Source organism: Melospiza melodia, chromosome 13 (genome assembly GCF_035770615.1).
Source record: "Melospiza melodia melodia isolate bMelMel2 chromosome 13, bMelMel2.pri, whole genome shotgun sequence".
Taxonomy (NCBI): domain Eukaryota; kingdom Metazoa; phylum Chordata; class Aves; order Passeriformes; family Passerellidae; genus Melospiza; species Melospiza melodia.
This window is the reverse complement of record NC_086206.1, coordinates 15,168,584-15,192,693: the sequence shown is the minus strand read 5'-3', so window position 1 is coordinate 15,192,693 and position 24,110 is coordinate 15,168,584. Positions and strand designations below refer to the sequence as shown.

The window sequence follows — 24,110 nt, the reverse complement described above, 5'->3', positions numbered from 1 at the left end:
CAATTCTGCTCTCATCATAAAGAGAAAGGCAGAAGGTGCTACATTTCCTCTTGTACATCAGTAATAGCAAGGCTATTATTTCAGATCACAAAATTAAAAATAAACCCCAACGACCAACCAAACCTCCAATCCAGTATATTCTGCCAACTTGAAATCTTAAATCTTTCTGGAATCACAAACCTTCCACACACTGCTGGCTTTTGAATAGAGAGTATGTCCTAGTCCAGAGTGGTTTTTTCACAGATATGCACAGAAGAAAGTAATAAAATGCAAACACTGTTGCTGATTTATCATCTTTGTTCCGTAATTTGTATCCCACTCTCTCACAAAGAGCTGATTACTGCAGTTGGCAACACACACATGAAGAATAGTGAGTACAGTCCAACAACAAGAATAGCTGTTGCCTGCTGATGTTTGAGCAAGAACTTACGGGCAAAAACTTATGGGAAGTGGGAACACATGAGAAATTCAGCAGCTTCAGGCTGCAAATGTACAGCTGACACAGCATAGTGGGTGATGGATGCAGCTGCAGGCAGCTGCTTCCTTGTCAAAAGGAAGTGTGACAATACGAGGGGACCAGAGGGTGGGTGGCTTTTTAAGATAAGCAGGTGGCTGCTGACTCAACCCACAATTTGAGGATGGCACACAAGCATCATGCAGCACCATTCCTATCTCCTTGGACAGAAAACAACAACAAACAAACCACACACAGAAACATTACGACTTCCCTGTGCTTCAGGAAAATACTGCATACCTTCAACATGTCTCCTCACAGTCCATACAGCATTGGGGTTACCAGGCAGCTCTGAGACAGCCATTTCAGATACCTAAGAGTAAACAGGAAGAAGGTTCTTTTGCAAACAGATGTTTACACTTTACTAGAGTAAGCAATCAAACCACGAGCGGTTTTTAAGCTTTCCCACAACTGGGCAGAAAAACTAACAATTCCCAATTCTGATGCTCTCAGCCCGTGCCAGATGTGCTACAGGGCAAAATATGGTCAGCAATGATATGGCAACATTATTGCTGTGGATGATCAGCTTCAAAACAAGGTCATCCACCCCCAGCAGAGAGCAGCAGCAGCTGGCAGACACCAGGAATGTTCCAGCTCAATAAACTCAAGTATTAGAAGAAACAAAATGCAGGTTTTGTTGAAGTCAAGTAAACAAAAAGCTTTTGAGACTGTAAGAATACACAATACAACCCTTCTATTCCTCAAGAAACAAGAGAAAGTAGCTCTCCAGACTAGAGCAAAAGGACAATCCCCTCATTTCAGCAACTTTGTTTCAAGGATTTCCTTGCACTGTCCTCATCTCAGGTTTTTCTCCTGAAGTGCTGGATGTCTTACCTCAAGTCCATGTCTCAAAACCCTCAGGGATGACCTGGGCCCCCGACCACAAGCCACATACAACTGGGGTGTGTCTTCATTGGCCAAATCTGCTATCTGTGTGGAGAAAAAGTGTCAAAACAACGTCCATGGAATGAGAAAATAAAACTACAAATATATATATATATATCACACTACTGCTTTAAGAATGTTTTTTCAAACACCAAAAGCTGTGGAGATGCCATGGGGTGTTCCAGCTGCTGCCCTGAATGTTAATTTTTACTGAAACTCTTTGCAAACAGCTGGTCTGATGGTCAACAGAGAAGCATCACAGAATCACTGGCTGACACCTGGTGTTCAGATATGCATTTATTGCCACAGGAATCAAATCTACCAGGCCGGGTACCAATCTCAGGCAGCTGTCTGAGAACTCTACAGATTTGCCACTCCATGAGTCTTTACCTGGAGCAGTATTTCTGGAAACCTGGAATAGCTTAGCTGCTGACTCCACTTACACATGTGGCAGACAGGAACTCTCTGTTAGCAACATACCTGACAACACAGAATAGGAGACAAACTGTCCAACTCATCCACCAGCACCAGGTTCTTCAGAGGTCGGGGCTGGAAAAAGAATGTGTCTCCTTCCTCAAGAGGCATGGCAGAGGAAAACTCTGGCTCCTCATCATCATCCCCCAGGTGAGCTATCTGGTACAGGTAACTTGAGACAGAAAAAAGTGTGTCAGCATCTTCAGAGCAAGGCTCATGGAGCCTTCTTTAAGTAAGGCTTAACTAGATATTCACGTAGTGGGAAAGAAAGAAATCTAACCCTACATTATTCAGTTATTAATATTTGGCTTTAAGGATTATCTTCTGGGTTACAAAATACAAAAAAAAAAAAAAAAAAAAAAAAGAAAAAAAAAAATCAGAGGCCTGCAATGAAAAAAAAAAAAACCAAAACCCATGAACAAGAAATCCCTCCACAACCTCCCAGCTTCAGCCCTTCACATTTGCAGCTGTCACTGGCAAGGTATCCCAGAGTTTCAGTATTTTGTTTACCCTTGAGCCTTTTAGATATTCTTGTGTTTAAGCCAAAGCAGCCACTGACAGCTGAGGCCAAAAGCAAGGCCAATGGCTAGGACTTCATCTCCACATTTGTCTGTTTTATTGGAATACTCTCACCTTTTAAATTATACTATTTTAACCACATTCCCTATTCCAATTTATGAGCTCAATAAAACAACAAATAAAACTTCAGAGAAGAAAAAAAAACCAAAAACACAGAAAGACAGAATGAGTTACTTCCTGCTTTTAATAAAGCTCAAATATGGCTTCCTCAATTCAGATTCAGTCCAGCAAACTGGCTGGGGCTCCCTCAGGTGGCTGACTGCAGATACAGTCAGGAAAATCTCCATTCCTGTGAATCCCTCCCTCAGACACAGTTAAGCTAATCTTCAAAGGTGTGCATGATCATTTAGAGTATTTAGAAGTCCAAACATGAATTAAGAGAAAGCCCTCAAGTATACATCTAGTAAGGAAAAGAACACACCTACTAATAAGAAATCCTATTTACTTCTGAGTGGGCCATACACATAAAAATTCAAAACTATCAAACTAATTGAAAAGATAATTCATCTGATATGTGATGAACCCTACATAAACAGCAAGTGCTCAATTCTTCCAAAATCTGCTGCAACAGCAAGTAACCTTTTGTTCTCTGCACTTCATCATCTAATCTGAGTTCGAACAACAACAAAATTCCCCCATTCATAGTCTAATCCAACTATTTTTCTCAAGCCCTCTGAACAAAGCACTAAGTTACCCATTAAATCAGAGGTGTTGGCTTTCTATGCACAGTAAGTTCAAGGGTCAGTCTGCAGGCCTGAACAGAACCACTCTGCTTCAGGGAAAAAACACTGATGTCAAATTGTTTACTCACTGGTTTCCAAATTCAGATGCCACAAAGAGAAATCCTGTTTTCAGCACACACATGGCAGCAGCAACAGGAACAGTGTCAAAGTACTTCAGTCGAATCTCTGTTACCTGAGAGCAGATGAAGATGTGAATATGATGCTAAAGTACTGGAGCTCCATGTGTGATTTAATAACAAACATCTGCCAGCTATCTTCTCCCAAAAAATGAACAGTAGTTTGGGGTACCAGGTCATAAATCACAAAATCCAACTGACTATTTGAACACACAAGCCAGGCTGTCTGTTTTATTCCAAGACTTTCTGCCTTTTGTAAATCAATTTGGAAAACAAAAGCTGTAAAAATGGCAAGCTGCCTAAGAGAAATTTGCTTCACTGAACACCACCAATTCTCCACCATTAGAAAAACAACTGTCCTAAGCAAATTTCTAAATTTGATATGGTCACAACAGCTGTTGGTGAAACATCCAAGAACAATCTTCAGGCACTTGAACATCACACAATCACAGAGTATTCCAGGCTGGAAGGGACCAACAAGGATTATCAAGGCCAGCTCCCAGCTCTGCAGAGAGCAACCCCAAAAATCACACAATGTCTGAGATCACTGTCACTCCTTGAACTCTGGCAGGCTTGATGCCTGCTACACAATCATCCCCTGTACCAAATATGACATGTTTAGGTGGAGAAATTAACATTCAACATTTACTAAAAAAGCCCAACCAATCACACTGCAGCAGAGAACTTTTCAGAGAATACTAAAACAAGCAGCAGCAAGCCACTGCAAGCCTGTTATTTCAACTCACAGACCAGCTGTGCCAAGCTAACTACCTCATCTTGCAAAAATATTGATTGCAGCATGTAAACAGCCAATTAAGAGACTAGAAGGTACTTGCTGAAATCCAGGGAAGCTAAGTTCCACAGAACAAGTTACTGAAATACTCTCCAGGAGCTTCATGGACCACAGTTTATATTCTTTAAAAAAAAAAGACCACCTCTAGAACATTTTAAGTATGATCAAATGACTGCAGTTTAATCCTCAGAGGATTCTGCAAACCTTGCACTGTGTCTCTTTATGAGTAATACCCACAGTGGTGACCAGTGTTAACTCTTTTACAAATCACATAAAGCAAGTTCCCTTATACAGTTAAACTCACAACAGTAAAAATGTATCACCTTAGGGAAAGTAACTGACTAAGAACTCCTCTCAATTAATGCTTCTGCAGTCAGGTGATGCTTACCATGTCTTCATCAGTCTCCAGAGTAATTTTGAAGATGTCTCCCTGCTCTGTCTGGGCCAGGAAGAAGAACATGGACTTGGTCTTATGTGTTGCAGAGCAGACAAAGATCATACCCCTCTCTGGATCATCCAAGTCATTCTGTCAGGAAAGACAGTGGAGGTCATTGGTGGAATTACCTGACAAGCACAGAGGTGATTTCACTGACTGAAGTATTTCCATTTCACAGGTGCCTTAAGAGCTCACAGTATGTTAGAAGGTTTTTAACACAAAGCACATCCCTTTGTTACACCTGTAGTCACCCTTGGCACATCTCTGCCCCAGAAGGAAATACATTTGTGAGACACTGTGCCTAAGCATCATCCCTCACCCGTTTTACCTTCCTCTCTGGGCAACTCTCACATATCAAAGCCCAAAACACAGGAAAGGGCTGTAACCCACACACAGCTGGTTTTGAGCACCTTGGCAGGTGTTCAAAGCACTGCATTCCTAATACCAAAAGGAGAGGAAGCACCCTTAGATGCAACAGAGCAGCTGCTGAATTCACCTGCAGCTACAACTGCCACTGTTCAGCATCTCAAGTAATCCTACCTTGCACTGACAGTGCTGCCTGATCAGAGTCTTTGGAGTATCTCCAGTGTAAATCTCAGAGAAGAGACATGAACCACACTCATCACTTCAGGCTATGCCCACCTCCATCCTCCCTCTCAGATAACACACAGCCAGTGAGGTAGATAAGCCAACATGTTTTTAACTCATTTTTTTCTTACTTTAAAACCTTTCTGGTGCCCTTAATCTTGAAAGGCAAATTCCAAGCATTCGTAATCTTAAAAAATTCTCACCCGTCTCCTGGGAATTGGGCATCTGATATCAGGCTGGTCACCAAAGTTTTTGTAAGTAATATAGTTTTCAGAACAGATCAGCACCCCACTGGGGCCATCAGAACCACCAGGAACTGAAAGAAAATTATTAGGAGAAAAGTCTTTATCATAGATGTGAATGGTTGCCTGCAGAACATTTGGTTTTCTTTAATGCAGCACCATTTCCAACACTCTCCATCACCCTGCATATATGAATCTGCTCTTATTGAAAAGACAAAAGACTGAGTACAGCTGCATGTGCTGCCACCATGAGAACAGGGCAGATGGAATCAGGGATCTGGAAGGATGCAGCTTCTGATAAATTGCTTAGGTTTTATCCTTCCTGGCTTTTTTTTTTTTGTCTAGAAAGCCATGACATGCCCAAAATACCACACTAGCAACTTGTCAGATAAACACAACCTTTCAGTTTCTGGTATGTTTGCTTCTAGAAAAATCCATCAGATGGATTAACATCTTTAGTTAATAGAAGCATTTCTAAAGCCATACTTTGTGATCTCAGTGTAACAAATCACATCATCAAACAGATTCAGCACAATACCTGGTGTCTGTCTCACAGTTGCTTATAGGAGATGCAACAGGGCAAGCATACAAAGATGCTCTCCCAGCTCAGCACTTTTTGTGCTTGGGGAGGAACCTGCAGCAGTTTCCCTGGTTGAAGGTGTTGTATTGGCTTTGCATCCAACCCCTCCAAGTGGGCTTTTAGTCCACACATTCATCTACTGCCCTCAGCAGAGGGAATCCCATTAAAGAGAGTAAAATAGCATCTACACATTAACTAAGTCCTTTTGCACTGCTACCAGCTACAGGAGCACTCTAAAACAGGAGCTGCTTCCATGAATACTTGTGTGAACCACCCCTCATTACCTGACTGCAAGGTTAATTAATTAATTTATACTAATGGCTCAGACTACAATTGAAATAACTCCTAAGAGTATTGACTGTGTTTTCCTGGGGAATGGGACCCAAGCAGGCCCATGCAAAAACCAACTCTGTGGGTGGTACCTGTTATGAGGAAGTTGCCATGCTCTTCCAGGGGCTCACTGTATTTCCTGACAACATGGTTCAAACCCAAGTCCAGTTCATAAAATGTCAATGTCTGCTGTGTGTTGGCTGCAGCTTCACCTGTTGGATCGTTGTCTGCTTCCTAAAACAGAACACATGGAGGTGTCTTTGTAAAAAAGGATTAAAAGGAGGAGCAAAGCTGATGTGTTGGGAAACAGTTTTGAGTAACAACAGAATGGGGCCAAAAGAATTGCTAGAAGCTGCAGAAAAGAAGTTCAGACCAAGAAAACAGGCATATTTTCAGTTGAAAAGCAAAAAGAATCAATCACCATGACAGAAGAGACTTGCCCATTCTGGCTGAAGGCAAGACAAAAAGTCAGTAATCCTGTAAAAAATGACACCTGTCCCAGACAGCAGAAGCAGCCAACACTCCCCAGTGACAGATGAAGAACAGAACAGGAACAACAAAGGTCAAAATACAGCAAAGGGAGATGAAGTTCTTCTCACCTCATAATCCATTTCCAGACAAGCAAACATTGGGTTTTCAAACCCCACGTCGACTCCCACCACGTGGTAGACCAAGGTATTGGCCTTGTGGGCTTCCAGAGGGGAGGAGATGGTGAGTCGAGCAGCAGCATCCCTGTTCAGGATATACACCAGCTTCTGCTTTTCAATGGCACCTGCAGGGAAGGACAACAGCACGTGAAGCCCATTCCTTGATAACCAAATCTCACCATACCTGCAGCCAAAACTGAGCTGTAACTTGGAAAGAGAACATCAGCACTACTTCAGCTGAAGTTCACCACTGGTGTTTATCTCTGTGCCACCAACTAACCTTGAATGTGACATTGTAAATCTTTCAGATTGCAAGCACAAAATGACAACTTCAGCCTTTTAAAGCCAAAGCCTGACCCTTTGAGCTACATTCACCTGGCCCTATATTCCATCTACAATGGTTTGAGGGAGATCTACTCACTCTTGTTACCACACAAGAGATGACAAACTGCAAGAAAGCAAAGACAAATGGAAAGAAGCATCCAGATGTTCTGCTATTTAAAACTACAGAAATATTTTACTATTTTACAAACTTTTCCACAGAAATATTTTAACTAAGTAAATGTATTCTTGCCTGATATACAGCGTCCACAACATAAAAAACACCACTCAAATATTAACATGAATGGCACAACTGTGACTGTGTTACTTTCTCACCCAGGAAAACCAGACATGTTAGAAAAGAAATAATATTATTGCTATTCCCAGTATAAAGACATACTTGGTAAATTACCATCAACACTGCACAGAGTTGCCTTCAGCAAACTGAGAAAGCTCCATACACGTCGTGCTAAATCTTAGCAAAAAAATTCTCCCAAGTGTCCTTCTACCTGTGAAGCCTGATCAGAAATGCATCTAGCTGTCTCCATGAGACATCTCAGAGAAGAGACATGAACTCAAAACATCATTTCAGGCCATGGGAACTGACTGGCTACACTGTAGCACTGACACCTGCAATCCCATCCTCTCTCCCACACACCACACCTCAGGGCTCTGCACGCTGCTAAGCAAACTGGTCTCTTTCCAACTTGTTTTGGCTCAGCACTACAATTTATTTGTGCAATTCCACCAGCATCAAGGAATAATTCTGAATGCCTGTGCTCTCCTTGACACAGCTCACAACCTAAAACAATTATAATTATATTATAATTCCAATTACACCTGGCAGAAATTTGCTCCAAAATAAACATCCACAAGACAGAAGATAAAAACACTAAGAACAGAAGGTGACAGAGAGACTTACTGATCATGACAGCACGGCCCTTTGGGTCCACAGCCAGGTACTGGCCTGGAACGATCCTGCGACAGCCACTCTTGCCAAAGGTCTCCTGGTGGATCTTCTCGAAGACGTTCTTGGAGGGCTGGTACTCCAGGATGACGATGCGCCCCGAGTCGCTGCCCACCACGATGTAATCCTTGGTGCCCCCCGTCAGCCTGAAGGCCATGAGGGAGCGGATGACCCCAAACACCTCCACGGTCAGCAGCGTGTGAACCTTCCCCGTGTTGGGATCAGGGCGCAGTAACTCCAGGATCTTGCCCCGGGAAACAACAATTTCTTGTTGTTTGGTTCCTGAAGAAACCCAAACACGAGCACAAATCAGGACCAGAAGACAACGCACAACTTCAACAAGTGCTACAAGGGAAGAAGGGTGAACTTCCAAATACCAATTTTAGGACTACCATGGAGAAACTCAAAGAAACTTATTCACCACATTATGTACCATCATTGTTAGAACAGCTTTTAACACATCAGAAAATTGGTCAGAATACTAAACTAAATCTAAAGATAATTTAGATTGATAATCAAGCCAAACTTTCCTCAATCTATCCACAAGCTATCACAGCTCAAGTAACACTCAACAACAAATGATAACGTACCAGCAAAAAAAACCCCAGAGGTACCAAAGCAAACCGGTACCCAAAAAAGCCCCAAGCCAAGTCACGAAGAGAGAGGAGAAAATTACCTGAGAAATTGCCATGGATAGCAAAGCTAATGCCTGTGGCACGCTGCAACGTTAGGTTGTACAGAAACATGTTGGCAACGCAGCTGCTTCAGCTTATGTAGCTCTGGTAATTCTGCAACAAGTAACACAAAATAATAAAACTTCTCAAAAGCAAAGCCTTTCACGCAGCAGAGAGAACCGCTGCCCTCCTGTGTGTGCACGGATCACTTTGCAGTACAGCCCGACTGCCACCGCGCTATCTGCTATTTATTAGCGCAAAAGGCTCTCCCAACGTGTCCCGGGTGCCAGCTGAACTCCTTACTGCCGGCCGGCTGAGCAGGACTCCCAGTAATTACTGCTAATTAGTCACGGCTTTCGCTTTCCAGGAACCAAACACAGTTAGGGAGCCCTCCGGGATGCCCGCGCCGTTACACATCCCTGACGCCGCCGTTTCATTGAACACGAGTGCAGCCACCCGCAGCTGCCCGGGGCCGACTCCTCGGGACGGAACCCCAGCCCTAGCGGCCGCCCCGGCCCGGGGAAACCGGCCCTGAGCCTTGCCGAGGCCCCGGCAGGGCACGGAGCCGGCACCTCCCCGCGCCCTCCGGAACGCTCGCCCCGGGAACCGGCCAAAGCTCACTGCCCGGCCCGGCCGCCCTCACCCGGCCCAGGCCCCGAGGGGTCCGCGACGCTCCTGCTCCACAAACCAGGGGCCCGTTCCTGCCGCGGAGCCGCCGCCGGGCGGCCAGAGCTGCGCTCACCGTACGGATGGCGGCGGATGCTGCTCCGGCCTAGGCGGGGGCGCCACCGGCCTCCTCCGCCATCAGCGCCGCGCCTGCGCGCTGCCCTCCCGCGCCTTCTCCATGGGGCTTTCCACGTGTCCGGCGCGCGCGCGCGCCCTAAGGCGAGCGAGGCTGCCCAAAGTGGTGCCTGAATGATCGCGGCGCTATGGCAGCTGCCGCCTGCACCAAGAAACCCCCCAAGAAAACCCTCAGCCTCCTTCTAGCATGGAGATCGGCAGGAGCGTTAGCTTCACTCGCTGCCGGGCGGAGCTGTGCGGTGCCAAGGCTCAGGCACCGCCATTGGCGGTCCCGCCGGGCCTCACGGTGGTTTCGACCGCGTCAGCTGTGTGCCAAGATGGCGGCGGCCACGGCGCCGGGACCGAAGGCGCCGCCGGGGGAGAGTGGCGGCCCCGCCGCCTCCGCCCTGTCCATGGAGCGGATCCAGTCGCTGACCGAGCTGGCGGATCTGGAGGCCGCCTACAGCCGGCTGTGTGAGGAGGAGGTGTGTGCGGCCGGGCAGGGAGGCAGCGGGGCCCCGAAAAGCGGATACCCCGCTGTCACTGTGCCCCTCATTGCTGCGCACTCTCTAGAGGTGTTTGACACAGACTTACCCACCCCTGGGTCGGTGTCGCCTCCGCGGATCCCTGAATCGAGAGCAGCTTGAAGATTCTGGGATCTCCTGCACTGGAAGCCCAGCCAGGGGAGGAGTTTGTGGGATATCTGACCTAAAAGCGGTGTGATGAGGATTCCAAAACCGATGCTTTCAAGTAGAAAAATCATAAAGATTTAGAGGATTTAAGAGAGCTTAGAAAGGATTTATTTGTCATATGAGCTCTTAGAAGCACTAATGCCTTGTGTCCTTGGCTTGGATATAGCATCTATGATAAACTGCTGGTCTGGAGGAGAGCTGAAGTCACGTAATACCTCCTTCATTTTTTTATTTTTTTCAGAAAGTCGTGCAGGAAGAGCTGGATGCCCTCCTGGAGCAGCAAAGCACTATAGAGAATAAGATGGTTGCCCTTCATCGCATGGGGTTAGTGTTCCAACCCCTTCCTTCTCCTTGCTGCATGGCCCAGAGACTCCTGTCAGTGTTGTAGCAGAAGCACAACATCCATTCTCAGAAAATATCAGACTTTAAATCAGTTTGTGGTAGAGAACACGAGTTGGATCCTCATCCCCAGTTCTTCCCAGCTGTGCCCTCACCCAGAGTGACCTGTTTTGGTGTAGACTCAAAAGCTTTTTGAAAGTGTTATCCCAGAGGGTGCCAGGTTTCAGCATCAATTATTGGATCAGGTGTCCTGTGCCAGGCTGTGCCAGGTGTGAACAAATATTACTGCCCTGCAGGGTGAACTTGTGCAGGCAGGCTGGGAAATCATCCTGAATTGCCTTTGTATCTAGCAGAGCTCCGAGGAAAGGTTTCCAGCCTTCACCTCCACTTCAGAAGTGGAGAATGTCCCAAGGGCCCAGTGGCTCGTTCATGCCCTGTGTGGTGGCACGGCACAGCTGCTCTGTGCAGCCTCTCCCAAAGCAGCCAGCCTGCTCCTTCCTCCTGCTCTGCTCCCAGAGGAAGGCAATGGCAGTGTTGTGACAGGCCCAGCTGTTCCTGGAGAGACAGCCATGCTCCTTGCACAGCCCCAGGTGGTTCCTGTGTGCCTCTCACACCCAGCTCTGTGTGTTTCAGCCCCAGCCTGCAGCTGATTGAGGGGGATGCCCAGCAGCTGGCAGGGATGGTCACCTTCACCTGCAACCTGGCCGAGAACGTCAGCAGCAAGGTCCGGCAGCTCGACCTCGCCAAGGTACCGGGCTGAGGGGCTGGGGCTTGTCAGCACTCTGTGTGTGCTGTGCCAGTCTGGGGTGCTTTCAGTGCACCTTCCCCACTGCCTGTTCCTGCTTAGATGCAGGGCTGCTGTGTTCTGTCTTTGTGTGTTCTGTGCTCACAGATGTGAGCAGATGTGCCCTGCCTTTGGTGGGCTGGAAGCTGCTGTGGTTTTGATTTTAGCTGTGTCCTTCTGGGCATTGCATGGTATAAGACTGGTAGAATGATAGAATGGTTTGGGCTGGAAGCTCCTCTTGTTCCCAACTCTCCTGCAGTTGGCATGGACACCTTTCACCTGCCCAGGCTGCTCAGAGCCCCATCCAGCCTGGCCTTGAACACTTCCAGGAATGCTCCTCCATACAGCAGCTGGTTCTCCAGCATCCCCTTCTGTCCATGCAGCTCTGGTAGAATACCCTGAATAGGGTGACTAGCAATCTTGGCAGCTACACAGTGCTGAAGACAGTGGAGATTGTCACCCAAGCCAGGTCAGGAATCTGGGCTGTTCTGTTCCTTGTCTGGGGACAGGCTGAGGGGTGTCAATACCAGCACTTGGCACAACTGCTCAGATCAGACAGATAATGTGTGCTGTCCTCTCTGGTCTCTGCCTGTTTGTTACAGAGAACTGTGGCCTCCAGGTTCAGCCTCAGTTTTGACATATACTGTTCATCCTGTGGAGCCCACTGGTCTTAGCACTTTTTGAGTAGTGTGGGATTTTTGCTTATGTTGTAGTTTTGCTGTATAGAGAAGTGCTTCAGTCTCTTTTTCCCTCCTGCTGCCTCTCCCTGTCCATCCCACAGCTGGAAGCATCACTGGTTGCCTTTCTTTCAGAACCGACTCTATCAGGCCATTCAGAGAGCTGATGACATCCTTGACCTGAAGTTCTGCATGGATGGAGTTCAGACAGCCCTGAGAAATGAAGACTATGAACAAGCAGCAGCTCACATCCATCGCTACCTGAGTCTGGACAAGTCAGTGATTGAGCTCAGTCGTCAGGGCAAGGAGGGTAAGCACTGTTTGTGAGGAGATGCTCATGAGTCACCTTTCCAGTGGATATCTAGAGGCTGCTCATTTCCCATGGTTGCCTCAGCCCAACAGACAAAGCAGAAAATCTAATGCTGGCCAGAGATCTTAGTATTTTATAGACTGACTTAGTGGTGAAGGTTTTTGAAGCGTTATTACACCAGAATTATCATTAATTGAAAAGGAAGCTCCTGGCAAACAGCTGTAATAGTATTTCAGGTGCTAACTAAGCAAAGGACAAAGTGTTCAGGCCGGAAGAAGTGAGGGAGAAGGCTATCAATTGTTCTTGTGTCACGGTGTGCTACCAAGCAGAGCAACTGGAAATGAGCGGGTAAATTGGTAGATTCCTAAGAGGAAAATCCCAGTGGATGTGTTGTTGTCCTTCATGCAAAATCACAACATTACATCCTGCACCACATTACATCCTGCACCAACCTGTCTGTCTGTGCCTGTACAGGAATTCCAGTGTGTCTTCTGCCTTCTCAGCTTGGGGCTGCACAGTGCTGGTCTCTCTCCTGGGGGAAAAAGTAGCCCTTGATACAATACTAACAATGTGCTGTCACTTTTCCCTTTTTTTTCTGTCCTTTTGACCAGGGGGAATTATTGATGCCAACCTGAAGCTCCTGCAGGAAGCAGAGCAGCGTCTGAAGACAATTGTCACAGAGAAATTTGACACAGCAATGAAGCAGGGAGACCTGCCCCAGGTGGAACGGTTCTTCAAGATCTTTCCTCTGCTGGGCTTACATGAAGAGGGGCTGAGCAAGTTCTCTGAGTACCTCTGCAAGCAGGTAACAGGCTCTGTGACACCCAGGGGAAAGCAAAACCCAGTCTCTGTCAATAGATGTTGTGGAAGGAGATTTTGGCAGTGGCTTGTTCACCTTAGAAAAGTAGCACTGGCCTTAGTTCATATCTCTCCTTGCATTTGTATGCTGGGATGGGCTTTCTGGTGTCTGTGTCTTGCTCTGTGCACTTGCTTAAAAATTATCCAATGAGCCTGGAAAGAGAAGAGCAAGTTCCTGCCTTTCCTTGAGCCTTGAGTTTTCCACAAGAGAGGAAAGGATCCCTGGTCAAAGGAGGAGCAACAACAATAGCTCTTGCATTGGGAAGGCCAATAAAAGCTCTCTAGGGGAAGGATAGAGGACCTGTGGGTTGAAGAATACCTTTGGGTGTTCAGCTGACTGCTCCTGTTGCCATGCAGGTGGCCAACAAAGCAGAAGAGAACCTGCAGCTGGTGATGGGGACAGACATGAGTGACCGTCGAGCTGCTGTCATCTTTGCAGACACCCTGACACTCCTCTTCGAAGGTAATCTTCCTTTCCTCCTTCCTGATTGATTGCAAATAGTCCATGATGAGACTGCCCATCAATTTCAATGCTTTCAATTTCAGCTCACAAAATGCCTCGTTCTCCTTTGAGCTACAGGTGTCTCACTCGAGGACAGGGACACAGCTGGTAGGATTTATTCTAACCAGGAGAGGGCATCACAATAAGCAAGTTTTCCCGTGTACATCTTGTACAGGCACAAAGTGCATTTGCAAAGGATTTGTTGGCTTCCCCCAGGAATCAGACTCTTCCTGTTCTCTACATCCTCAAAACAAATGGATATTCCCTGGAGGTTTCTTCAGGCTTGCAGCTCTCCAGACAAACAAATCAGATCCCTTAGGGACGAGCAGCTTGGTGCCTTCAGGCCTGGCTCTTCAAGAAGCACCATGGGAACTTGAAAGCAGAGAAGGGAATATGAATGCTCTGTGGGAATGCCACAGACAGTACTTGAGATCCCATGGTGATTAACCACCTTCTCTGTGAAATCTGCTCTAGTTCCAGGCTGCACCCCTGCCAAGTTACTCTCCCAGCCTGGCACCAGTAGAGCTTTCTTGCCAGTAGTGTTAAAAGCAGGGGGAGCGTTGCTAACTATTGGAGTAGAGTGTTTGTGAGAAGAAGGCAATATTGTAGAGATGCTTCCTTGTGGATGAACTTTTCCTCCAAGGAGTTCTTGCCTTTGCTAATGCTTGCTCTCTGCAGCAAGTGTGTGCCCAAGAGCCTTCCCTGGGCTGATTTTTCCCTGTAGCCTTGCAGGTGCTAAAAGCTGGGACTGCATTTGGGTGGCAGTTGTGCCCCCTGCCAGATTTAGCTTGTGTGGCTTCATCCTGGGGAAGCTTCAAACCTTGTATCTTGCTGGGCTGAAGGGCAGCTGGAGCTAGCACACAGGGCATGGCAGGAGTTCTCTTTAGGGACAGAGAGATGGCTTCTGCTCCAGGAGATCTGTACTCTATCTGTGGAGTGAATGATCCTTTTTTAGGTCTGATCTGTGGAGCTGTGGAGCTCTGCTGTGCTCTGGGAACTGCTGGTTGAGTGTGTGTCCCCTCCCTGCAGGGATTGCTCGCATTGTGGAGACCCACCAGCCCATTGTGGAGACCTACTATGGACCAGGGAGGCTCTACACCCTCATCAAGCACCTGCAGGTGGAGTGCGACCGCCAGGTGGAGAAGGTGGTGGACAAGTTCATCAAGGAGAGGGACTACCACAGGCAGGTGAGAGCAGTGTGAGGCTGCCTCATGCAGCCAGCTGTGCCCTCCAGCCAGCTCTGTGGGTTCCCACTGCCATAGAGGCAGCAGAGTTTGGCCTTGTGTATTGAGAGAATCCTTGCTTTACTCCTTATTTACCCTGATAGCTGAAGGGGTTCAGTCTGTAACTGCTTTGTGAAGCAGAGAAGGATTCATTTGGAGCATGGTAAATGCACCCTGGGCACTCTGTGCTGTGCAGGTCTGTAGGGTGCTTTCAGTACACCTTCCCCCCTGTCTTGTTTCTGCTGTTACTGTCTCATGGTCACATACCTGAGTGCCTCTGGTCAAGTCCCATCCCAACACCCTTCCTGGAGGAATGAGCTCTTCCTTGGGGGAGGAGGAAGTGAACTTATGTGATTCCCTTCTCTGGCAGTGCTTCCTCCAAAGCATTCCTGTTACCCTTAGAGAGTACAAGTCATCAGCAAAGACTCCCTTTCTTTTGTGATTGCAGTTCCAGCAAGTCCAGAATAGCATGATGAGAAGTTCTTCTGCAGAGAAGATTGAACCAAGGTACAAAGAAAAACTCTTTATGCTATCTAACCTTTCACTCTGGAGTTGTTATTATTAACACTACTTAACATTTAGATAACTCTCCCACTCTTCCAGAAGCTTTGTGGGTATTAATTTTAAAAATCCAATTGTTAGGTGCCCTTCACTGCCCTTCTGTTAAGGAAGCTTCTGTAGTGGGGCTTTAATTTGCTTAGTCATTAATTCTAAGCCTTGGCTCTAAGCATTCCTGGAGGGCTGTTGATATCCCTGCACATGAAGGACTGAGATTTTAACTCAGTGCCCACTGCCCTTCCATGGCCAGAGTACAGCCCCTGGAGCCCACAAAACAGAGCAGCTGTTTGACAGATAATTTATGACCCAAACAGGAATAAATCTTTGGATCTTACCTTATCTGTACTGCTGCTGCAGCAGCTCCATACCATCAGTTTCTTGACAACAAACTGCAGTGCTTTCAATCTCCCTCTTTTCTTCTTATCGTAAATATTTACATAACCCTTAAGCAAGGCCATTTGAAAGTGCACCCAGCCCTTCTGGGACTGCCTGACTTAGAAACATGCCTTGAAAGAAAACAGGTTCCTCAAGGAAGATCTATCTGTGAGCCTGCATAATTAATGTTTCTACTTACTATTTGGTCTGAGTAACTCTGCATGCATCCCAGTTTTCTGATTTTTTTTTTAATCTCTAAAATAAAGGTAGTGTTTCCTTCTCCCACCTGTCCACCATGGATTTTACAAATCCAAGCAGGATTTGTAAAATTCTTCTGTGCACACTGATGAAGAAGCTGATGTGTCAGTCTTTCTTTTTTTCAGTCATCTCTGATCTGAACACTGTGTTCTGCATTGTAACATGCTTTTTTTATCTCACATTTCCTGAGCTGTTGAGCTTAAACAGATTCTTCATCATCTGCAGAGAAACACACGAGTCTGTGCACAAAAACACACACATGGAGATGGCAGGGACCAGGCATTTCTAACCCTGGCTACACAGGGCTCATGGAATTGTAGCAAAACTGAGGTAGGGAAGGACTAATGAAGACCTCTAGTCAAACCTCCCACTCAAAACAGGACTCATTTTGAAGTTACATCAGGTTGCTTTGAGTCTTGCAGTCCTTACCACTGTGATTTCAACGTGGATGTCCTCAGATCTATGAGGAAAAAGAGGGGGAGTGTTGCTAAATCTTGGAGTAGAGTTTGTGAGAAAAAAACAATTGTAGAGATATCCCCCAGATCTCCCCCAGGAGGTATTTTGATTGTGTGTGTGCATTCTTTGCACATACCAGTTATTCTGCTGAGCTTTGCCTCTCAACAGCACAGATGGAAAGGGGCAGTACTGATCTCATAGTAAGGGAACAGAGAACTACTTAACTGAATTAAATAAGTGCCTCTCCTTTTGTAGTCTTGCTGTCTTGATTCTTGCTGTTTCTTCCAGGGAGCTTGACCCTATTTTAACAGAAGTCACTCTGATGAATGCCCGCAGTGAGCTCTACCTGAGGTTCATCAAGAGACGAATCATAGCTGATTTTGAGGTGGGAGATGCCATGGCCTCAGAGGAGGTAAAGCAAGGTAACACTTCAAGTACCAATACTCATAGGCTCTGCTTATCAAAGCCAGAAATGGAGATATACCTGAGTTAGTGGCAGAGCAGAGGGACACAGGGTCTGCAAAGACACTTTGGGAGTGCTCTGTGGAAGATCATTGTGTAGCCTAGACTTTACAAACCTGTTTTCAGCACTGGTTGTTCCCTCTAACAGGAAAACCAACATTAAGAATGATTGTAGAGTATAACAAAGTAAAGTCCCCAAAGAGAGGAAGAACCATTTTGTCACTGCAGGCACAAATCCTGAAGGTGGAGACCACAAAAAAAAAAAAAAAGAAAGGCTCAGGGTTTTGGTACTGTGTGGAGCTCTGGAAATCACTTTAGTCACCTGCAAAATCCAGCTCAGCAATTTCAGCTCCACAGTTGAGGCTTGTGATTTGTTTTAGGCTGGGCTTGGCAGGTGTGTGTCTGTTGGGTCCCATGAGACAAACAGCAAGGGGACTCAGTGGAGCTGCCTCCTGGCCTTGGGTTCCTTCTGATAGGTCTCTCTTTTGTTCCACAGAGCATCAAAAATACCTGGACAAGCTCCTCAACAACTGTCTGCTGAGCTGCACCATGCAAGAGCTCATTGGCTACTACATCACCATGGAGGAATACTTCATGAGGGAAACTGTCAACAAGGTGGGGGAAAACCTCTTAGATGCTTTTCTCTGTGTGCTCCTCAGTCCTCTGGTGAGCATCCCAAGGGAGGGATATGCATACATGGCAAATCTGCAGTTGTTGGGAAAGTCTTTTGTTTCCTTTGGCCTTGAAAAGCAAGTGGTTGTTTCTGAACTTTGACTTCAGACATACCCCAGGCATCTTCCAGGTCTTTGGGCTACTGCAGCCTAGTCTGAGTGGTGCCACCACACAGGGTGCAGGGGGAAGGGGGCAGATGGGCAGTTTGGTCTCTCAGCACTGCTGGGGCAGCATTGCTCACAGAGCTCAGGGCACTGAGAGAGCTTTCTTTGCAGGCTGTTGCCATGGACAGCTATGAGAAGGGCCAGCTCACCTCCAGCATGGTGGATGATGTGTTTTATATAGTGAAGAAGTGCATTGGGCGTGCTCTGTCCAGCTCCAGCATAGATTGTCTCTGTGCTATGATCAACCACTCCACCACTGAGCTGGAGTCTGACTTCAGGTAATGAAAACACACCAGGTTCATTGCAATGGGCCTCCACCTCATGTTCTGCAAACAGTGGCTGCTGGCAGATGGTCTTCCTGTGTTCTTTGCCTTTGAACCTCTGGCTTGTCATCTCCTCTTTATGGGAAGCAGATCTGGGCAGAAGTGGCAGATATGGGAAGCTGGATCTGGGCATCTTTTCTCACAGTAGTGGTGACCCACCTGTAGGACAAACAGAGAAAAGAACCTGATGGCCAAAATCCCTGTGAGATGGAGTTGTCTTGTAGCACTGGGGTACTACCCTGCCTGAGAGTACATGGTCACCCCTAGTTGTACTGTGGGTTACTTGATGACTCAAACTTGGGTGAGACTGCAGAAATTGTCCTGCTATTTTTCATTCCATTGTGGGAGTGAGGAGCTGTGTCTGAAGACAGCAGGCAGCTGCAGGAAGGACATTCAGGAAAGCTCAGAAACTGGGTGGCTATGTTTTTCTTTCAGCATTCTGATGCTGTCAGGAGATATTTGCCAGGATTTTTTTCCCCTTTGAAGTTCCGCTACCTTGTTCAGGTCAGATCTCAGACGGAATGCTGTCCCCAGGCACAGAGCATAATTTTCTTTTTGCTTGCTCTAAACCCTGGTGTGTTCTGCTTGCCTATAGGGAGGTTCTGTACAACAAGTTGAAGCAGGGCTTCCCAGCCACGACCTTCCAGGACTTCCAGAGAGGGGTGACCAGTGCTGTGAACATCATGCACAGCAGCCTGCAGCAGGGCAAGTTCGACACCAAAGGCATTGAAAGCACGGACGAGGCCAAGCAGTCCTTTCTGGTGGGTTTGGTGGCTCTTCTGGTGTAGAAGGATGTTGAGGAAAAGCAGTAAACTGTCTTGAACTCTGTACTAGCTGGGGGTTCAGCACATGTGCTCCATTGCTGGAGTTTAGCTTCATGCAACTCAGTGAATCTGCAGTGCTTTGATCTCACAGTAGCAACTCTGTCCCTTAAGAACTTGCATTTCTGTACTGTTAGCAGGGCATAGATTAAATGTGTGGATTTGGGGGTGAGGAGCTGGGAAATTCCATTTAATCCAGCTTGGGTTTGTTTTGGTTTTTTTTTTCAGGTGACCTTAAACAATGTGGAAGTCTGCAGTGAAAACATCATGACCCTAAAGAAGACTTTGGAGGTGCAGTCTGTATTCTTTACTGGTTTTTCCTCAATCAAATTTATAATATCCTCCCTTGGTGGAGGCAGGGGTCAAGTAAACCATCTGGTCTTTGATATGCCCAAGTTCCTAAGGTCTTTGCCCTCCAGCCTTAGGGAAGGAATTTTAAGCTGGCAGAGCAATTTCCGCCTGACAGCAGCAGCCAGAAATACCAGTTCCTCCAGCCTGACTGACCTGGTGCAGGAATAACCTGTGCATCATGGAGAGTCTGCAGCTCTCTGATACTGGGCTAGACAGCCCCTGGCTTCTTTTCTTGCTGTCCTTTCTCCCCTCAGCTGGAGCCAGCAGCCTCTGCCTTTGCAGGAGCAAGAGTTGGGCTCCTGTCCTATCCCACACGCTGGTGGGCAGCCAGAGCTCAGCAACACAAAGGAATAAAAACTGCCCAGGTTATTAATTTGGAGCTTGCTCATGGATCTCTTCCCTGCAGAGTGACTGCAGCAAACTGCTTAGCCAAGGATTTGGGGGTGAGCAGGCACAGGCCAAGATTGAGAGCTGCCTCTCGGACATGGCTGCTGTCTCCAACAAATTCCGTGACCTGCTGCAGGTGAGTGTCTCTCCAAATTACTGCTGGCTGCTGGTGTCTTCAGGGAGAACTCTGGCAGGAATCACTCCAGCCTAGGGCCAGGCCATGTCTGACTCCAGGAGTGCTGGGTAGGGTGCAGGAGGGAGCAAATCAGTCAGCTTTGAGGCATGGAAACAGCCCCAGCCTGTTTACACAGCCACACCAGCTGACAGCTGCATAAAAAGCACTGGAAGCAGCTGCAGAGCCAGAAGAAATGTTGCTTCATTTGTCTTCACTCAGCATGGGCTTGCAGTTGGTTCAGCATTTTCAGGAAAGAAATATTAATAGCATTTCCATCTCCTCCATTCTCCCTCGTGGCACAGTACATTGTCAGGTTGTCCACAGCCTCACTAAGTAATGCTGAAGACAGGCTGTTGGTAGAGAAGAGCTGCCCTTTTCTCAGGTTTCTCCTTCTTTCCCAAATGCAAATTCCCACAGCATGGAACAGAGGACTCTGGCTAAATCCAGTCTCCTGGGGCCTGCAGTGTCTAAAATGTAGACCTAAAATGTCACTGGTCTCTGGCAGGGAGAGAAGCAGGAAGACCTAGTACCTCATGTGGAAAGAAACCAAGCAAATGAGAATATTTTTAAGTAGGTTTGCCTTTGTAGTTCACGGAGGGGTCAGATTATTTTTTGTTTGGCTTTGCAGTTCAGCGCAGGCAGATGCCTTCAGTTCAGCACTGCCAGCAAACCCTCCTGGGGACTGTGGTCAGTATTAAAACCAAAGAGCTTATCAGTAAGGAGTAACACTCTCCAATCTGACTCTAGTGTGGTTTTAAAAGTGGCTGCAAAGCGGCTGAGGAGGAAGCTCCTGTGCTGCCTGAGTCACACACACGCTGAATTTACCTCAGAAAAGGACAATTGCCAGCAGGCCCTTCTCAGAAATGCCAGTTTTAGTTAAAATCTTTTATCAAATGCCAGTCAGAATCGGAACCGACACAGTTTCATAGTGAGTGAGCTTTCATGACACCTTGCTGAGCCAAAGAGGGGTGGCTTGGCAGGAGAGGCTTGAAGAGCTCTCATCACAGGGGACAGAACAGCTTTGCTGACAGCCTGCTGCTCAGGGGAGATGGCATGTGCTGGGGTTATGATTAATTCAGGGAACTAACCGTGGTTACAGCTTTTATCTTCCTTTTAGATTCTCCTACTGAGCTAAGCTGCAGTGGAGGTGGGAGGCATCACTTGAGTTCAGTCACTGTGCCCTGGCTGGTGCTGAGTGAAAAAATGGAGTTTGCATTTTTACCTACCCCAGGTGCCTCACTCCTGCCAGGAAATCTGCAGCTGTGTGGGATGGGGTGGGCAAGCACAAGCCCTTCAGACCACACTACAAGTCAGCACAACAGCAGCTTCTGGGCCAACATCCTTCCTCCTCTTCTTGTCATGGTGTCCTCAGAGCCTTCCGGCACCGGAAGAGTGTGGGATCTGAGTCCTCTGAGTGCAGCTTCCTGTGCAAGTCTGTGGGCCAGTTTCCCAAGCTGGGAAGCAGCATCAAGACAGCCTGTTTGTAAATGTTTTGTGCCTCACTGTCCTTTCTTCTTGCTGTCTTGCTCAGGAAGGTCTCAATGAGCTCAACAGCACAGCCATCAAACCCCAGGTGAAGCCATGGATCAACTTATTCCTCTCTGTCTCCCACAACATCGAGGAGGTGAGGCTCTGTGTTCTCTGCTTCCGGCCGTACTTGAGCACTCTCTGTCTTCTGCTCAGCAGCACAGTCAGAGCAGCCTCTGTTTCCTTCCCCTCGGTTATCTGCTTGGCACAGAGCACCAGTAAAATACCCAGATCTTGCTCTGCAGCCGAGCCTGGAAAGGGACATTTGGCTACGGAGGAGCAGAAGGGATGAAGTGCAGCTTCAGGAGGGACCTCCCTTCCTGTCCTCTGGGCCATTGGCTGCGGTTTACTTCAGCAATGTGGCCTGAAAATACATGTCTTTCTGCATTTCTGTAAACAATGCCTTTCTGCATTTCACTGTCAGGAGGAGTTCAGTGACTATGAGGCCAATGATCCCTGGGTGCAGCAGTTCATCGTCAATCTGGAACAGCAGATGACAGAGTTCAAGGTGAGAGGAGGAGGTGGCAGCCTGCCAGGCTTTGGCCAGACCTCCACGTGGCATCCTCCAGCTCCTCCCTTGCTTGGCAAGCAGAGGTGTCCTCCAGTGCCTTGCAGGGCTCGTAGGGATCCAGTCACTCCCTTCTCCTGCAATTCTCAAAGCCTGCTTGCAGGCCCCAAGGAGTACCTGGATCACTTCTGTGCTGCTCCCCACTTGCCGAGCCTGCAAGTCCTTATTTGCAAGCTCTCCTAGCCTTGGGCTTTAGGGACCTCTGCTCAGGTTTTCCTGACAAGAATGACACAGGTTTCTGCTTCCAGGCTGGACTGTCTCCAGTGATTTATGATACTCTCACTGGGCTTATGACCAGTCTCATAGCTATTGAACTGGAGAAAGTGCTGCTCAAATCTACCTTCAGCAGGGTAAGCAAAACACTCCTCTACCATGTAGTCTGTCTTGACTGCAAACTCTCAGTAAAGGATGGGGCAGGGCAGATGCAAATATTACCCTCTACCCTCAAATATTACCCTATAAGAAACTCTGCAACCACCAGTGACCAGCTCAGGGATGCCTTTACATCAGCACCCACAGGGACAAAGTGGGTTTGGTGATGGGACTTAAAAGAGCTGGCACCAATAAAGGGACTGGGTTTTAAGGTGGGTCTAAACATAAGCCACCCTACCTGCAATAAATGGTTTAACTGGGACCTGCCTGCTCAGAGACTTGCCCCTGCTTCCCTGTGATTTTAACTGGTGTCTTGGCACAACCCCATGGTCTGCCTGGAGAGTTAACAGATCTCACTCTGTGCTCACAGCTCGGTGGTTTGCAGTTTGACAAGGAGCTGAGGTCCCTCATAGCCTACCTCACCACAGTCACCACGTGGACTATCCGTGACAAGTTTGCCCGTCTTTCCCAAATGGCCACCATCCTCAACCTGGAAAGGGTGAGCTGCACTTGTCTGCTTCTACTGGGGGACTGTGGGAACACCACTGCCCTGCACTTGGCTTTACTCAGTTCATTCACATATCATCACACCCACAAGGTGTGGAGAACCCGAAGAAGTTTCCCTGTATCTGATGGTGCTTGATTTCAAACTTACCTGTGAGGACAGTCAGTGCTGAGCCATCTCTTACAGCTCCCTGTTTTTCCAGGTGACAGAGATTCTGGATTACTGGGGTCCAAACTCGGGTCCCCTCACGTGGCGCCTGACTCCGGCCGAGGTGCGGCAGGTGCTGGCTCTGCGCATCGACTTCCGCAGCGAGGACATCAAGCGGCTGCGCCTGTAGCTGGGCAGAGCCTGGATCAGCACCACACTGGAGCTGAGGCTGCAGTCCTGGAGCCTGCCCACATCCTGTCCTGGGGCTGCCTGTTTGAGGCTCTGGGGATGGGATGATGTCTGCCCTTCTGCTCGCATTCCTTGGAGCAAAGGGTTTTCCTGGGCTCAGTGAGAAGACCTGCCATCCTTCTGTGGGAGCAGAAGGAATCTCTCATGCTGAGGGCAGGATGATGCCATTTCTGAGAACACAGGCCAGTGCCTGCTCCTGACTCCCTGTGCTCTGCTGCCCTGCAGGAGGCCACAAGCCAGGACAGGTGGGGCTGAAATACGGGTCTGCTGCTGCAGCTGTGTTCCCTCTGTGCCCCCAGTTTAAGGGTCAGCTACTGGAGTCACAGATGCTGAACCCTGGCTCTCTCCTGGTGGTGATGGGAACTGTTCTGTGGAAGGGAAAAGGAGTGATTTCCTTGGGAAGGTGCTTGGAAAATCACTAGAAAGCCTCTGAAGGAAGTGGGGCTGTGTCCCTGCTGGCTCTGTACAGCTACTCTGTAAATAAACCTTGCTTGGTTGAATTGCAGTCTCCAGCGCTGTGTTCAGCTGTGGGCCTGGAGGGAGCTGGAGAGATGTGGGACAAGAGCTCTGCTCTGCTCCAGTTCTTCTCTTCTACCCTGTGCCAGGGCATCCAGAGGATCTTCCTTGTCTTGCCTGGCTGCCTTCTGTGGCTGCTGTCCTGTGCTGTCTCCCTCAGCCAGGGCCAG

The 24,110-nt window shown here is 47.8% G+C and overlaps 2 protein-coding genes and 2 non-coding genes across 5 annotated transcripts in view; 1 reads left to right on the top strand and 3 right to left on the bottom strand.

The window, feature by feature from the left end:
- The window catches only part of SF3B3 (splicing factor 3b subunit 3), a 28,951-nt gene extending 19,234 nt beyond the window's left edge, over positions 1 to 9,717 (bottom strand). Inside the window, exons 1-11 of one of the 2 annotated variants that reach the window (XM_063167885.1) lie at positions 9,632 to 9,717; positions 8,892 to 9,003; positions 8,171 to 8,497; positions 6,880 to 7,052; positions 6,373 to 6,514; positions 5,332 to 5,444; positions 4,493 to 4,630; positions 3,264 to 3,367; positions 1,880 to 2,045; positions 1,349 to 1,444; positions 755 to 827 (exon numbers count right to left, since the gene is read on the bottom strand). In XM_063167885.1, the coding sequence (XP_063023955.1) occupies positions 755 to 827; positions 1,349 to 1,444; positions 1,880 to 2,045; positions 3,264 to 3,367; positions 4,493 to 4,630; positions 5,332 to 5,444; positions 6,373 to 6,514; positions 6,880 to 7,052; positions 8,171 to 8,497; positions 8,892 to 8,961 (1,402 nt within the window). In that variant the 5' untranslated portion in view covers positions 8,962 to 9,003; positions 9,632 to 9,717. Of the gene's footprint in view, positions 1 to 754; positions 828 to 1,348; positions 1,445 to 1,879; positions 2,046 to 3,263; positions 3,368 to 4,492; positions 4,631 to 5,331; positions 5,445 to 6,372; positions 6,515 to 6,879; positions 7,053 to 8,170; positions 8,498 to 8,891; positions 9,004 to 9,532; positions 9,605 to 9,631 lie in introns of those variants that run through there. The other variant, XM_063167886.1, reaches the window with a different exon arrangement.
- LOC134424523 (small nucleolar RNA SNORD111) lies at positions 5,096 to 5,175 on the bottom strand. The gene has a single exon (XR_010029448.1). It is a non-coding gene; the product is annotated as a small nucleolar RNA SNORD111 (small nucleolar RNA).
- LOC134424520 (small nucleolar RNA SNORD111) lies at positions 7,763 to 7,844 on the bottom strand. The gene has a single exon (XR_010029445.1). It is a non-coding gene; the product is annotated as a small nucleolar RNA SNORD111 (small nucleolar RNA).
- A 290-nt stretch (positions 9,718 to 10,007) lies between the features above and the next one.
- Positions 10,008 to 23,924, top strand: COG4 (component of oligomeric golgi complex 4). The gene is made up of 19 exons (XM_063167884.1): positions 10,008 to 10,154; positions 10,603 to 10,685; positions 11,334 to 11,448; positions 12,297 to 12,471; positions 13,083 to 13,276; positions 13,687 to 13,792; positions 14,861 to 15,018; positions 15,503 to 15,561; positions 16,990 to 17,123; positions 17,660 to 17,778; positions 18,111 to 18,277; positions 18,918 to 19,083; positions 19,372 to 19,434; positions 19,901 to 20,017; positions 21,588 to 21,680; positions 22,008 to 22,091; positions 22,400 to 22,501; positions 22,894 to 23,022; positions 23,231 to 23,924. Exons 1-19 carry the CDS (start codon positions 10,008 to 10,010, stop codon positions 23,363 to 23,365), a joined length of 2,346 nt encoding a protein of 781 aa, XP_063023954.1. The 3' UTR covers positions 23,366 to 23,924.
- Positions 23,925 to 24,110: the final 186 nt, after the last annotated feature.